This window comes from Salvia hispanica, chromosome 2 (genome assembly GCF_023119035.1).
Source record: "Salvia hispanica cultivar TCC Black 2014 chromosome 2, UniMelb_Shisp_WGS_1.0, whole genome shotgun sequence".
Classification (NCBI taxonomy): Eukaryota; Viridiplantae; Streptophyta; class Magnoliopsida; order Lamiales; family Lamiaceae; genus Salvia; species Salvia hispanica.
Window position 1 is genome coordinate 6,804,461 of NC_062966.1, and position 13,861 is coordinate 6,818,321.

The 13,861-nt window shown below is 34.1% G+C and overlaps 1 protein-coding gene across 1 annotated transcript; it reads left to right on the top strand.

Moving 5' to 3' along the window:
* The first annotated feature begins 12,961 nt into the window (after positions 1–12,961).
* On the top strand, positions 12,962–13,654 carry LOC125208257. Its single transcript, XM_048107841.1, has one exon. It carries the CDS (start codon positions 12,990–12,992, stop codon positions 13,443–13,445), a length of 456 nt encoding a protein of 151 aa, XP_047963798.1. The 5' UTR covers positions 12,962–12,989; the 3' UTR covers positions 13,446–13,654.
* The last annotated feature ends 207 nt before the right edge of the window (positions 13,655–13,861 follow it).

The window sequence follows — 13,861 nt, forward strand, 5'->3', positions numbered from 1 at the left end:
CCTTTCACACTCTAGAGTGAAGTTTTGTAATCTTCTCTTCTGCGCAGAGTCTGGCTGGCTCCGGTTGATATTTGACTTGATCAGCTCAATGCCCCCATTTTTCTCCTCCTTTCCTCAACTTTTGCTTTCGCCTTCTCGAATGGTGCGATCTTCGATTTAGGGTAAAATCTACACATACCTGGCTCAAAAAGGATCATTACTGATTTAAGTGTAGTTTTACTATAAAACGCATGCATGAAACTGCTCACACTTAACTCATACTTGTCCTCAAGTATGAAAGAAAAGAAAAAAGAAAAGAGGCACGTTTCAATGCATGGTTTTTACTGGAAAACAGCAAAAACCAAGAACAAAACCTAAAATCTAGAAAAGAAGGAAAAAGAAGAAAAACGACTAACACGCTGACATAAAGAAAAAAAGAAAAACACAGAGAAGAAAGATAGAATTGGTTTATGTTTATTGGCAATTGTCCCCACAAGCTTAAGGCCAATCGAATCGTCTACAATCTCAGATTCATTTCCCTCCCCTCTTCTACCTAATCATGCTTGTCTGTTTGTCAAGATAGCTTCTATCACCCCAACTGTTGGATTCACTCGGTCACTCAATCCTCACCAGAACTGTTATGAACATTCTCTCATTCATTTTGTCATACCATTGATGCTAGAGTTCTACTGACATAAGCTAACTCCTTAAGGTCTTTTATTTAGGTTGTAATGGGGCCAACGGTTATAGTGTATATAGGTGAGGATCCTAGGGTTCTAAGTTCATGCTGACTGGTGCAAGAATGAAGGACATGTGAACTTATGGACAGAACTAGAACAACCTCCCTATGTACAGACTGAACATTTCAACTATCCTTGGCCACCTTGGCCTTATTTTTTTTCTAATACTTTCTTAGGGTCAGGTTACAACATTTCCAGTCCTTTCTCTTTCTCTTTTTTTTTCTATTTTTTTGTGGGTCAGGCTACACATTTCCCTGCCCATTTTCTAACAAACTTTCTTTCTAATTTTTTTCTTGGGATCATGTTAACAACATTTCCTGCCCATTTTTTCTAATTTTCTCTTTTATTTTCCCCTGTTCCACACTTTTAACTCTTTTATTTTCTTGGTCTAGCTGTTCTAGTTTCTCCTCTAGCCCCCATGGGAGCCAGAGTGCCTTGCTCTCTTTGCCGCGGATGGGTCATGAAGTGCAGAAGACGGTTGGTCCGTAGTGGTGGTAGGTCTGGGCTTCCTTCTCAGTCCTGGTGAGGCAGTGTGAGAGGGTCGATGCTCCTCTTTCCTCCAGGAGATCATCCTACCAATAAGGTTAACAACCTCGGTCGTCTGCCTTTTCTGACCTTCCATCAACTCATGTTGTGTTGCACCGACTTCTATCAGTGTGTCTACCGCTTCCTCCATGAGAATTTTCCAACCACGAGGTGCAACCTCGTCCTCGTCATTTGTCTCGGTCAGGTCGTGAAGACCTGACATGTGGTACTCTGTTGCGCCCTCCACTGATTTCCCTTTCCGCCTTCGTTCAATCTCTTGTATCTCCTGATTTGCATCCGCTGCTAGCTTCTCAATTACTCGATTAATTTCTTCCCTTCCTGGCCTATTACTCAGCCCCAGGCTTCTCATTCTGATCCCCTTTTTTGCCTCACTTTCTTCTCCTGAACTTAGTCCAAATGAGGAGGAAGATGTAGAATCCATCTCTTCTTCTCCACTCTTCTCCAGATTGGCTCCGCTTATAGCCTTCCTAATAATCCCAGTGTGCGAACCCCCTGACGAGCCAAGCGTCAGGAGTGCTTTGTCTTCTGGGTTGACTATCGCGGGGGCTTCTCGGAAGGGACCGAGTGTTATTTTTTTCATAATGGAATCAGAAGCTTCATTCGCATCCACTACCACCCACTTCTGAACCATCAAAGTAACAAAGCACTTCAAAAATGATGAGGTTACTAGTAGAAAACGATCAGCGGAAGATTCATCAGAAAAACCACCTTTAGCTCTTACAAAGAGAGGTAGAAGTCAATATTGTTAGCACTTCGAAAAAACAACGAAGAAGACGAGTCAAGGAGAAAGAAAAATAGGGATATGCAACTACTGCAAAACTGAAGTACCAACTCTTACTCAGAGTACTACTGGACTGAAGTATCAGTTGGAGAAGAAGTGTGAATTAAGTCCATTATATGCTGTGAGTGGAAATGACAAGGGCCAAACTGTGTTGACAAATGAGACTATGGGAAAAGGAAGTCAAATAGAGCCTCATTCTTTTAATAAAAAAAGGTGTGAATTGAAGGTCACAGAATATGTTATTATAGATGAAGTGTCCTTTCGGGCTGTTGAGGGAAAAGAATTCGTTGCGCTTGTCCATGAATTAGAACCAAAGTTTCAAATTCCCGACCGAAAGAAGGTTGCAGGTATGGTTTTTGAATTGTTTTTAGATATGAAGAAGAGAATTAAAATTGTGCTCAATGGGCAAAGAGTGAGTATTACTACTGACACATGGACATCAATTCATAATATCAATTACATGGTCATCACTGCTCGCTTTCTAGATAGTGATTGGAAATTGCATAAGAGAATAATCAATTTCACGAAAATCACTAGTCATGTTGGAGAAAAAATAGGCAAGATGATTGAGTTTTGCTTGAGAGAATGGGGGATAGAAAAAATATTTTTCATTGTGGTTGATAATGCATCTTCGAATGATAGTGCGATTGATTATTTGAAGAAAATATTGCATATTGAAAACACATTGCAATTTGATAGAAAGTATTTGCATTTGAGATGTGCTTGTCATATACTAAACTTGATTGTCAAGGATGGATTAAAGGAGCTTAATTGTGCAGTTAAGTCTATAAGAAATATTGTTGTGTTTATTCGGGGTAATTACAAAGTACATACAAAATGTTTCACCAATGTTTCAATTGATTACAAAATATTTTAAGTTAACAAATATCATACAAAAAGTTTGATTAGTGTTACAAATTAGTACATTCCATCTAAAATCACTAACACTATTACTTTTTTCTTATTTTTCTCCAAAATTATGCGCTAAAAACATGATATTATTTCTCTAAATAATACCTTATGCATTGCCATATGGGCATTTTATCAAGCATTGAATTCACATTGAACTTTTAGCTAATATTTGTAGCTAATTTTAGAGTTGAAGAGATGAAAAATAAGAAAAAGTAACGATGTTAGTGATTTTTAGACGGAATGTACTAATTTGAAACACTAATCAAACTTTTTGTATGATATTTGTTAACTTAAAACATTTTGTACTCAATTGAAACATTGGTGAAACATTTTGTATGTAGGGTGTAATTACCCCTGTTTATTCATTCTTCCCCTTCTAGAATGAGTAAATTTAGAGAGTATGCACTACTAGCCAAGTTTTCTTGTATGTCAACAGTGCCAATGGATGTGAAAATGAGGTGGAATTCAACATATAAAATGCTTGATGTTGCATTGAAATATTATTTTTGCAATCAAAATGTCACCCACAAGTGTACGGGAAAGTAGCACGTGGCAAGCTAAAATTATCGTTCCACGAAGACTAAAAGTCGGCTTGAGTACTACGATGCAACTTTGAACACTATCTAGACTAATAAAAGGGGTTTTTGGTTTTTCCTAACTAAGACCAAAGAACAAATAAGCAATAAAGGCAAATTAACTAAGCAAAGCAAATAAAAGATGGTTTTCACACAAATTGGGAAAGGTAGGGATACGGATTTGTTAGTATGGATCACGGGTGTCACCTAGGAGTCATGCTCATCTATTGGGTCTCATGTGTTGATAGGAAAGTCGGGATAATTGGTTAGACCCTCTCTCAGGTGCATCTAACACGTGGATCAATCTGTAGAGTAGTCTCCTCCATACAATTCGAGATTGACTCCCTAAAACAACGGACCCAAGCCCTCTCTCTAGCTCATGCATCTCTCAATCACATGTAATGCACGGAGTTGTTGATTACCTAACCATTCTAATAATGCATCTCTCAATGTCAACAATTAGAACAAGATATATCAAATTGGTAGCTAAGCAATTGGATAATAAAAGCTCAATAACCAACAAAACCAACACAATGAGATAGATAAGCATAAATCAAGGTTCAACCCATGAATTCCATACAAAGTTCACCAAATTCCTAATGGAAATCTAGCTACTCATAGTCAAACACAAAACAATAGAAAATACAAAAGAAACAAAGGAAAACATAATGGAAATGGAAATTAGAACTCCCTAAGGTGGAATTGATGTTGGGGAGAGTCTTCTTCTTCAATCTCTTGAAGATGGAAGCCTCCATGCCTTCAATCCTCTTCAATCTCTCGATTTTCTCTCTTGATTTTGCATCAGTAAGTATCGCCCGGCTGGGCGATTTGTAAGTGGAAAAATGGCCGGTCGGGCTTTCTGGAACAATAGCGATGCAGTCTTCAAATGCCCAACCGGGCGTATCTTCGGATGAAAAATGCCCGGCCGGGCGAACTTTCTGTTTCTCTTCTTTAAACGTCCGACCGGGCGTTTTGTATATGAAAAACACCCGGTCGGGCAAACTCTCTGGAATCAGCCCGTTTGCTCCGTTTTGCCTATTTTAGACCTGTTTTTGCATCAAAACTCCGACAAACTCGTTACCTCTAATAATAGCAAATAAGTGGATGAAACCTAACTTTATACCTCAAAAGATTCAACAACATGCATTAATCACCCATCTAAACATCCTAAACTATGAGTTTGTCAAATATAGAAGGGTGTTTGAAAGAATGGCTGACAAATGGATTCCTTTCATGAGATACTTTGATGAAAAAGGATGACAAGGGCAAAAAAAATGAATGGGACCTCCACTTAAAGAGGATTGGGTATTGCAAAAGCATTTGTTCATTTTCTCAAGAATTTTTATGATGTCACTTTAGAGTTAAGTGCATCAAAAACTCCTACATCACAAATGATTTCTGTATCTATGTTTGCTCTACAAATCGAGATTGAAGAAAATGTGATGAATCGGATCCGATTATGTCAAAGGTTGCAAAAGCGATGAAGGTGAAATTTGACAAGTACTGGGTGATTGGAATAAAATGAATCCAGTTGTGTTTATGGCCAATGTTTTGGACCCGAGGAACAAGCTGAAAATGCTTCAAGTTAGTGTGAAGAAATTGAAGAGATTTGGAGATTCTAGCCAAGAGGTTCAAGAGTTGTGTGACCGATTTAAAAATGACTTGGTGACTTTGTTGGCCGTGTATAAGGGAGTGAGTGATACATTGGTTACTCAGAAACCACTTCTAGAAAATAGTGGTGATGGAGATGATACTGGTCTAGGTGGTTTGGGTCTTTTTGATGAATTGTATAATGGAGTTCAAGAAGAAGTTTCTCAAGACCAACTAAAGCAAATATCTAATGAAGTGGATAAGTACTTAGCTGATGAGATGGAGAAGCGATCTAATCCCTGTTTGATCTGTTAGAATGGTGGAAAGAAAGTGGAACAAGGTATCCAATCCTTTCACTCATTGCAAAAGATATCTTTGCAATTCCAAGCTCAACCGTAGCTAGTGAATCCGCTTTTAGCTTGGGCAAAAGAGTTGTAGATCCTTTTAGGAGTAGTTTGAGTCCAAAAATGGTTTTGGCATTTGTGTGCACCAATGATTGGCTTAAAGCGGATGATTTTAGCTTATACAAGGATCCAACCGATGATGACCTTGCTTTTTATCAAGAAATTGAAGGAATTGAAGAAAGTAAGTGTTTCTTTAATTTATAAACTTTATTTGTCATATATTATTAATTACATTTAATGTTTTTTTTTAGGCTCAAGTCACTCAACCATTACTCAAGACACTCGAGATGGTTCTCCAAATTTATCTTCTACTGGTTGATCCACCAAATGATGAGGTATTAGTCTTAAATTTGCTAGACTCTTCGTGATTAAACTTCCCTTTTATCTGCAAGCTTTCTTGGCTTGTTACTGAAATTTGGTGTTATCTAAACCTTTAAGATGATATTTCAAAGGCAGCCATGAAGATTATAGTATGCAAATCTTGGGATGATGGCTGGAATTGAGCCATTAGTCAAGTGACTAAGTTATCCATTACTCCCTCCGTCTCAGTTTTATAGTCACATTTTGCCATAAAAGTTCGTCCCACATTTATAGTCACATTTAGAATTTTTCATATTTGGACATAAAATTTTACCCCATTATTCACTAAAATTACACCCAAATGTCATTATCAACATAAAAATAAACCAAACAAAAATAAAAAACCAAGAAGTCAACAAGGGACTCACCTTCAACCAACTCACTTAATTTATTACACACTCTTTCATCTCACTTCATTTATTACACACTCCACCATCTCACTCTTCTATCTCATTTCATTTATTACACACTCCACCATCCCACTTCATTAATTACACACTCCACCAATTCCTTAAAACTCGTGCCCTAACTAAATGTGACTATAAATGTGGGACGGAGGGAGTATTATGTAACACTTCTAGCCAAATATAGACAGTGCAATTCTCTCATTTTCGTTTGTAATTTGTCAATTAAATGTCCACTTCTTTGTGTTGTCTATCTAATTTGTATATGCCCATTTTATTGTTCAATTCTAATCTCTCATCTCTCTTGGTCTTGGAGTATGTAGGTTAACATTTCTAGATGATTTTGACAAGATGAAGGGTTTGGTGTTCAAGAATCAAGATCAAGACAGCTACTAGTTTTTGCTAATTATTGTGATGGAGTTTGTTCAAACTTTATGGTGTTTTTTTTTTTACTTGGTTGTGTTTTGATTATGGAGATAAGAACACTATTTATTTTATTGTGTTGAAGTTTTATTAATTTTTGTGTTATTTTTCAGTTTTGAAATTATATTTTTCGATATACAAGTATTTGAAACGGTACGATATTTCGATATATCGTATCGACATATCATTCTGAACGATATATCGAATTTCGGTACGATATATCGAAATATCGATACGATAATGATATTGATATTATATATGTCGAAAGTTCGGTATATCGAAACTTTCGATATGATAACGATATGAAATTCTTTAATATCGATATTTTCGATACGATACACGATACAACGTTTTTGATACGACGTTTTCGATACGATGTATCGTATCGACCCAGCCCTTAACTACCATCTTCATCATTGATTGATGTAGATCCATCTTCAACCGCAGAATTTGTCAGTGTCTTTCCTAGTCCATCGAGATGCTGATGATTTTCACGTGTGGAATTCTCCATGGATGGGACTCAGAAGATTGCGAAATTGAGACAGATCACGAAATTGATGCAGATCGCGATTGAGGTAGATCGTGAATTGAGAGAAAGGAAGAATCACATATTTTATGCTTGATTTCCCAAAATTAAACTGATTTCCTGAAATACCCTTAAGCAACTTTTTTGGATTAACTTAGTGAAATAATGGTAAATTAATCATAACCACAATATTAAGAAAATGGATGGACAATATTTGGTCTTTAGTTCGGTCTTTAAAATTTATTCGGCATTAATCACAACTCATATTAAATATATTTATATATAAAATTGAATTAAATAGAATAAATAGATAATATATTTTTCTGTTTTGAAAATTTACTTTTTTGATATAATGGTATACGAAACAAATAATGAATCTTCAAGGCCAACTCCCAATCAATTAACATTTTTTTTTTCATGGGTTCAGCAAATAAACGTCTATTAATCCGGAAGAAATGGTGCGTGATCTATGCATTCTCCTTGCAAGGGAAGGAAGCCTTTTTTCCTTTTACTGCAATCTTGACACAATTTTTATTCCAGATAAGGAAATTAATTTATGTATTCTATTGTAATTATCAAACTGATGAAAGTGGCCCTAGAAGAAATTGTAGATGGCGGCAACCGCCCAACTCAAGCGGGTCTACCGGCCAAATCTTGGTCCAAAAGCAGCCGATATTTTAAGAGTGAAATTTCCAAAAAAAGGAAAGAAGAGATGATGGATTATATCATGGTGAGTGTGGGTGGTTAAAGTAGATGGTGACTGTTTGTAACACAGTTTTTGTCTGTTTTATGGAATTCTCATCCTCACTTAATTGCGGAAAATTTTAGTTGAGATGCGGAGATAGGAAAATTTTAGTTGAGATAGTCATATAAAGTAATGAGAAACAAATAATAACACTTCCTTATTTAAGATTAAAGTAGTACTATTAAATTTTTTATTATTATTTGATTGCTTAGATTAGGTCTAAAATAATTTTAACAAGACATTTAGTACTAGATGAGATTAAAATATGTTGAATTAAATATACATAAAACTGGTAAATCTTAATTTAAACTTATAGATTTTAATAAAGATGAATCAAATAAAATATTTTAATCGTATGAATATTTATTAATTAATTAATTATCAAATCAATATTAATGTATGAGAAATCATAAGAATGGGCATATTGAAAAATTGACTGATCTTGTAATTGTAGAATTTTAAGAAAAACATTAATTGTAATTAGAAAAGTATTGAACCGTAAATGCATGATTGAGTTTATTGAGATTTAGGATTTTGAAAATAATAAGAAAGTGTTGTGTAATTTTATGGAAAAATCAAATAATACTTCAGACATTTATCCCTTAAAATAAGTAGAAAAAGTATACTCTCCTCGTTCCATAGAAATAGTGCATATCTATTTATGATAGTCTTTTTCTCCTTTTCTTTTACTTTATCATTTATGACTCCATCATCCATTACACAATTTCAACTATTTTTTCTTATTATTTCTTACTTTATCAATTACATATTAAAGCTCGTGTCACTCGGAAATGGCCTATTTATAAGGGATTGGGGGAGCAATTTTAACAAATATAGATAAACACATTATAGTACACTTTATCATTTCGTCTATAACTGTTTTTCACCTTAATCAGACAAAAAGGAAATAGATTCAGGATGTGTATGTGGGGAAGCATGCTTGATTTTGATCAAAATAGAAAAATGGGGTAATCATTTAATATAATTGATGTTATTGCAAGTTTGCCTTTTTGTCTATATCTCAATCTTGCTGCTGTCTTTTGAAGCAAAAAAAGAAAAAATCTTGGATCCTGTCTTTTGAAGCAAAAAAAATATCTTCGATCCTACATTGTTGATTGCGTTTCCTCTGGTGTACCAAACTTTTATGGATCAAAAGTGGGATAATTTCTTTATTCAAAAGATCCACCATTGCATCAAATGCATATTCTTGCTGCAATTGTCTTGAAACAAATGGCAACTTGTTATCTGATAACTCTAAAGCTGCTAGATATTTTCTTTCATAAATCCTAGTGATGCATTGTCCATTTCGTTCTTATTTATTCGTAGGAATGTAATCAGATGCAAACTCTAAATATTGTACAATCTTCAAATTTAGAGTTAGACCGTTAAAAAAAATCAACTGATGACAAACAATATCAATAAAAAATGTCAACAAAGTGTCAACGGTTGATGTTGTGTTAACATTGTGTTGACATTTTTTGTTGCTGTTATTTTGTCATCTGTTGACGTTTTCTAACGATCCAGATCATAGTTTGGAGTGTGTACAATATTAAGAGTTTACATTTTATCACTACCCTTTATTTGTATACGCCGAGTCTTCCCTATTAATTTACTCAACTACATGCGCATTCAATATTGTTTCATTTATTATATACTACTCTCTACCAATAAGTTGTAGTGCAGTTGATGGCAAGGAGTTGTGGTGATCTATGAGGTCGCCGGTTATAACATCTCCACCAACTGGGGGACTTTTAGCCTTAATTCGCAAACCCGATTAAGCTGAATTAGTCTGATTGGATCAAAGACAAGTTCCGAACACTTCTGGTCAAACTAAAAATAAAATTAGATACTCCCTACTAATCTTTTAGTACACAATTCACATTCATGTATTGCAAATCAAATGACGTTATAATGAATACTCAATATCAATTATCAACTCAGTACAAATGGAAAGTTTCTCTCAATTTCATATCTACTTTTTAATTTTCAATCACTTTCTTTATCCATATTTTCTTTTCTTTATCTTACTTTATGCATTTTATTTCTTTATTTCATCTACTTTATTTTTTTTTATCTTACTCTATGCATTTAATTTCATTATTCTATCTACTTTATTAATTTTGTATTAACACTTGTGTCGTTCCTCAAATGGACTATTTTTTTAACATAGGAACTCTATATAATGCTATTATAATGTGAAGTGTAACACAGAAATAGAAGAAAAGGAAATAGAGTCCCAATTGCATGGTTTATACATTCAAATTAATAGGGATGGGCATCATTAAAAAGTTTGCCGGCCGATTTCCAAATTGTTTAATATGAATATTTAATAAAGACTAAAGATTTGCTTACTAATGACCAGTCGATACGTTTAACTCCACCCACATATTTAAAATAAAAACAATTTAAAATATGCCCCTCTCTGAAACTTTAGCATACACTTTTTAGTTGATGTGTATAATAGTATCTTCTTTATTTTATTTGTTTTTAATTTGATATTCAAATAGGTATGCGTTATATCAAATATGCGTATTGATAACATCACTCTCCACTACACCAATAAGCAATAGATATATTCTACAACCATCCACTATTGTCCTAAATATTGGCCTCATGATATATCAAAATTCGAGTTAGGTTTCCTTCATTCATAATATCAAAAAAATTCGAGTTAGGTTTCCTTCATTCATAATCAAATAGTGTATGCGTATGTATCATCATGTTTCATCTTTTTTCCTTGGGTCAAAAAATATAGAGAATATGAATATATAGTGCCCCCCTTGAATTCCTAAAATGAAATTTCAAAATGAGTTTATTTGTTAATTATATGAAATAAATTGCTCATTTTTTGTTGATTTAGCATGAAGCATCAAGAAGTTGGACATGTCACTCAACTTTAATGAATTCCCTTTGTTTTAGATTGTTTATGTGAATCAACATTGTTTATAAAAAATAAACTTGGCAGTTGGCCCCTTTTTTTCTATGTGGGGGGGGGGGGGGGAGGGAAATAGAAAACCAAGTTGGCAAAATGGTGATAGATATGCACCAGTCCATATCGAGCAACAAAATCTTGGCAGTTTGAGGACCACCACAAACACCTAAATTTTTGGGTAAATCAACATCTTTTTATACATGTATTTATCTTGCAATTTAACATGGAAATTCCACCAACATGTTTTATTATTTTTATTCATTGATAGTATGCTACGCACCCATTTCAATTTTCAAATATTAAGCTAACCCACAAACTAGACATAAATAAAACTTGTATATCATCGTAGATCTAGAAAATAAAATTCATGGTGTCGAAACTAGTCGGCTGAAACTCTTCGACGTCGTCTGTCTCGATTTGAGTTGAGGAAACATTTTTTTTTCTTTTCGCCACTATCTTTTTCCCTCTCTGTCTCGTACAAAAGCTCCATACTAGTAGCAATGAAATACCAAAAGCTATCTACTTAAACTAACAATGAATTATGTTTTTCTCATAGCAAATATGAGAAACATGCGACTGCATATATAAGTTATAGTACTTCTTCATAAGTGAGACTATATCTTACGTATATAAAATATAAAACATGCAACAAATGAAAATAGTAAGATGATATTATATGGAGTATCAACTTAAATGTAAAAGTAAGATCATGCGTGCAGTGATTTTCTTTAGGCCCAACCGACCTAATTATTAGGAAGGAAATATATTCAACAAAGGAAAATAAATGATGGTGGTAGATTAATTATTAATGTAGTCAACATAGTGAGGTAAACTGTAGTCAACCATTTAGTGGGGAAATATTGTAATTTCCCAGTAAAATAGTTGGTTGTTTGGTAATGCTCCACTTCCCACAAGTGCTCCATTGAGTTGGTCTTGTGCTGTGTCAATATTTACATAATTACAATGTTTGTTTAACAATGCCTCGCCTGGGTGATTATTAAGTCATGTGAAATTTAATCACGTTCGTTTTCTGCTGATAAAATATTTTACTTATATATACTATTAATTGAATCAACTTTTTGAATCGATAGTATGTATTTTTGTTCTGTTAATGATGGCTATTACACATTATTACTAACATGGTGAGTTAGAATGATAACTCATATTTAGGGTGATAACCTTTTATGGATGAAATATCTTATTTTTGCTAAAATATCATTTTATACATGCAGAATATCATTTTATGAAAACAAAATATCATTTTATTGATTACAATTATCATTTTATACATGAGGAAAGAATATCATTTTATTGACTATAAACATCATTTTTTTTTAAATAATATATTTCATGCATAAATTGGTTATTACTTTATCATCATAAATATGGATTATCATATAATCACACCCCTTATTACTAACAGTATATTCTCAAACAATTAAATATAAGTAACCAAATATTATTTGTATCACCCATGTATTATTTTTGCTAATTAAAATAAATTACTAATTTAAGACACAATTTCACTGGGTCGACATGAATATGATCACGTACATGAATCTAAATATCATTATTTCAAATAGAGGCAACATGATGCTTTAGCCCTATTTTCTATCAAGTGGAATGGCATAGAGAAATTTCTCTTAAATATAGTTTCTTCTAAGTTTATGAATTACAAACTACAATCAAAAGGTCATTATTATATTAGTCAAACAATATACACACTATTTTTGATGGAGAATCCAAATCCATGAATAATTTCACACAAGATTTTATTCTGCTCTATGTAAACTTTTCACATGCCAAAGCCAAATGAAACTTGACAGCTCCCAATTAGTACTAAGCACTTGTATTCCCAACCAGCAAAAGGTTAAATTAAACACTAATCAAAATCACCATCACAATTAATCACAAACTCCAACAAAATCATTAAGTGGGGCCTAGATGGTTTCTTCTGTAATATTGCCAAAATGTGAGGGCATCCTCATCACTTCTCCCATATATATACCATCAACAAAATTTACCTCTCTTCACTCATCAAATTTCAACTTCTATTGCAAAAAAATCCAAACATGGGAAACTGCTTAGTTGCTGAGCAGAAATCTGTGATCAGTGTGATGAAAACAGATGGAAAGATCATTGAATACAAATCTCCAATCAAAGTCCACCAGATTCTGTGTGAATATTCTCACCATGCAATCACAGATAAACTCCCTGTAGTGAAACACTTGCATCCCAACACCGAGCTGCTTCGAGGCCGCTTGTACTATCTTCTTCCCTTGCCCGTGCCTGCGAAGAAGAAGAAGAGGGTGCGTTTCTCTGATGATGTGGTGGAGGAAGAGAGAAGACGAGGCACAGGGGCCGTGAGGATCAAGGTTGTGATCAGCAAGAAAGAGCTGCAGGCAATGCTTGCGAAAGAAGGAGTTTCGGTTGAAGAGATGATCACTGAGGTGCGGAAAGAGCCACTCAAGATCGATAGCAAAAGCATCGGCCTCAAAGGGCTGGAGAGTATCCCTGAACTGGACTAGTTCTTGGAAATCTATCTCCATTTTAATTACCAGCAGCTTCAGTTGTAGGACAAAAACAAGAAAAATAGAATTATAAGTATAGATACGGATCATGTAGCAGGGAGGACAGTTTTCAACTTTTTGGTTTGATCAGAAATGTAAAATATACTACTACTAGTTTGATACATGAATTAGTATACAATCCAAATCCATTGGGTTTTTCAAGATAACTTTTAACTCCAACTTTGAGGTGCTATTTGAGAAAAATTTTATCTGTACCACAATATATCCATCATCCAGTAAAGTATAGGTTTCCAAAAACTGTACAAGTGAGATTTAATTAACCAAAGCTTCAGCGGCCTATTAAGAGTTTTTTTTTTTTTTTTTTTTTTTTTTTCCTTCATATACCGGTATATACTGAATATATTGCCACTCTT

Coding starts and splice junctions, on each gene's coding strand:
- LOC125208257 (XM_048107841.1), top strand. CDS start 12,990: ATGGGAAACTGCTTAGTTGCTGAGCAGAAATCTGTGATCAGTGTGATG.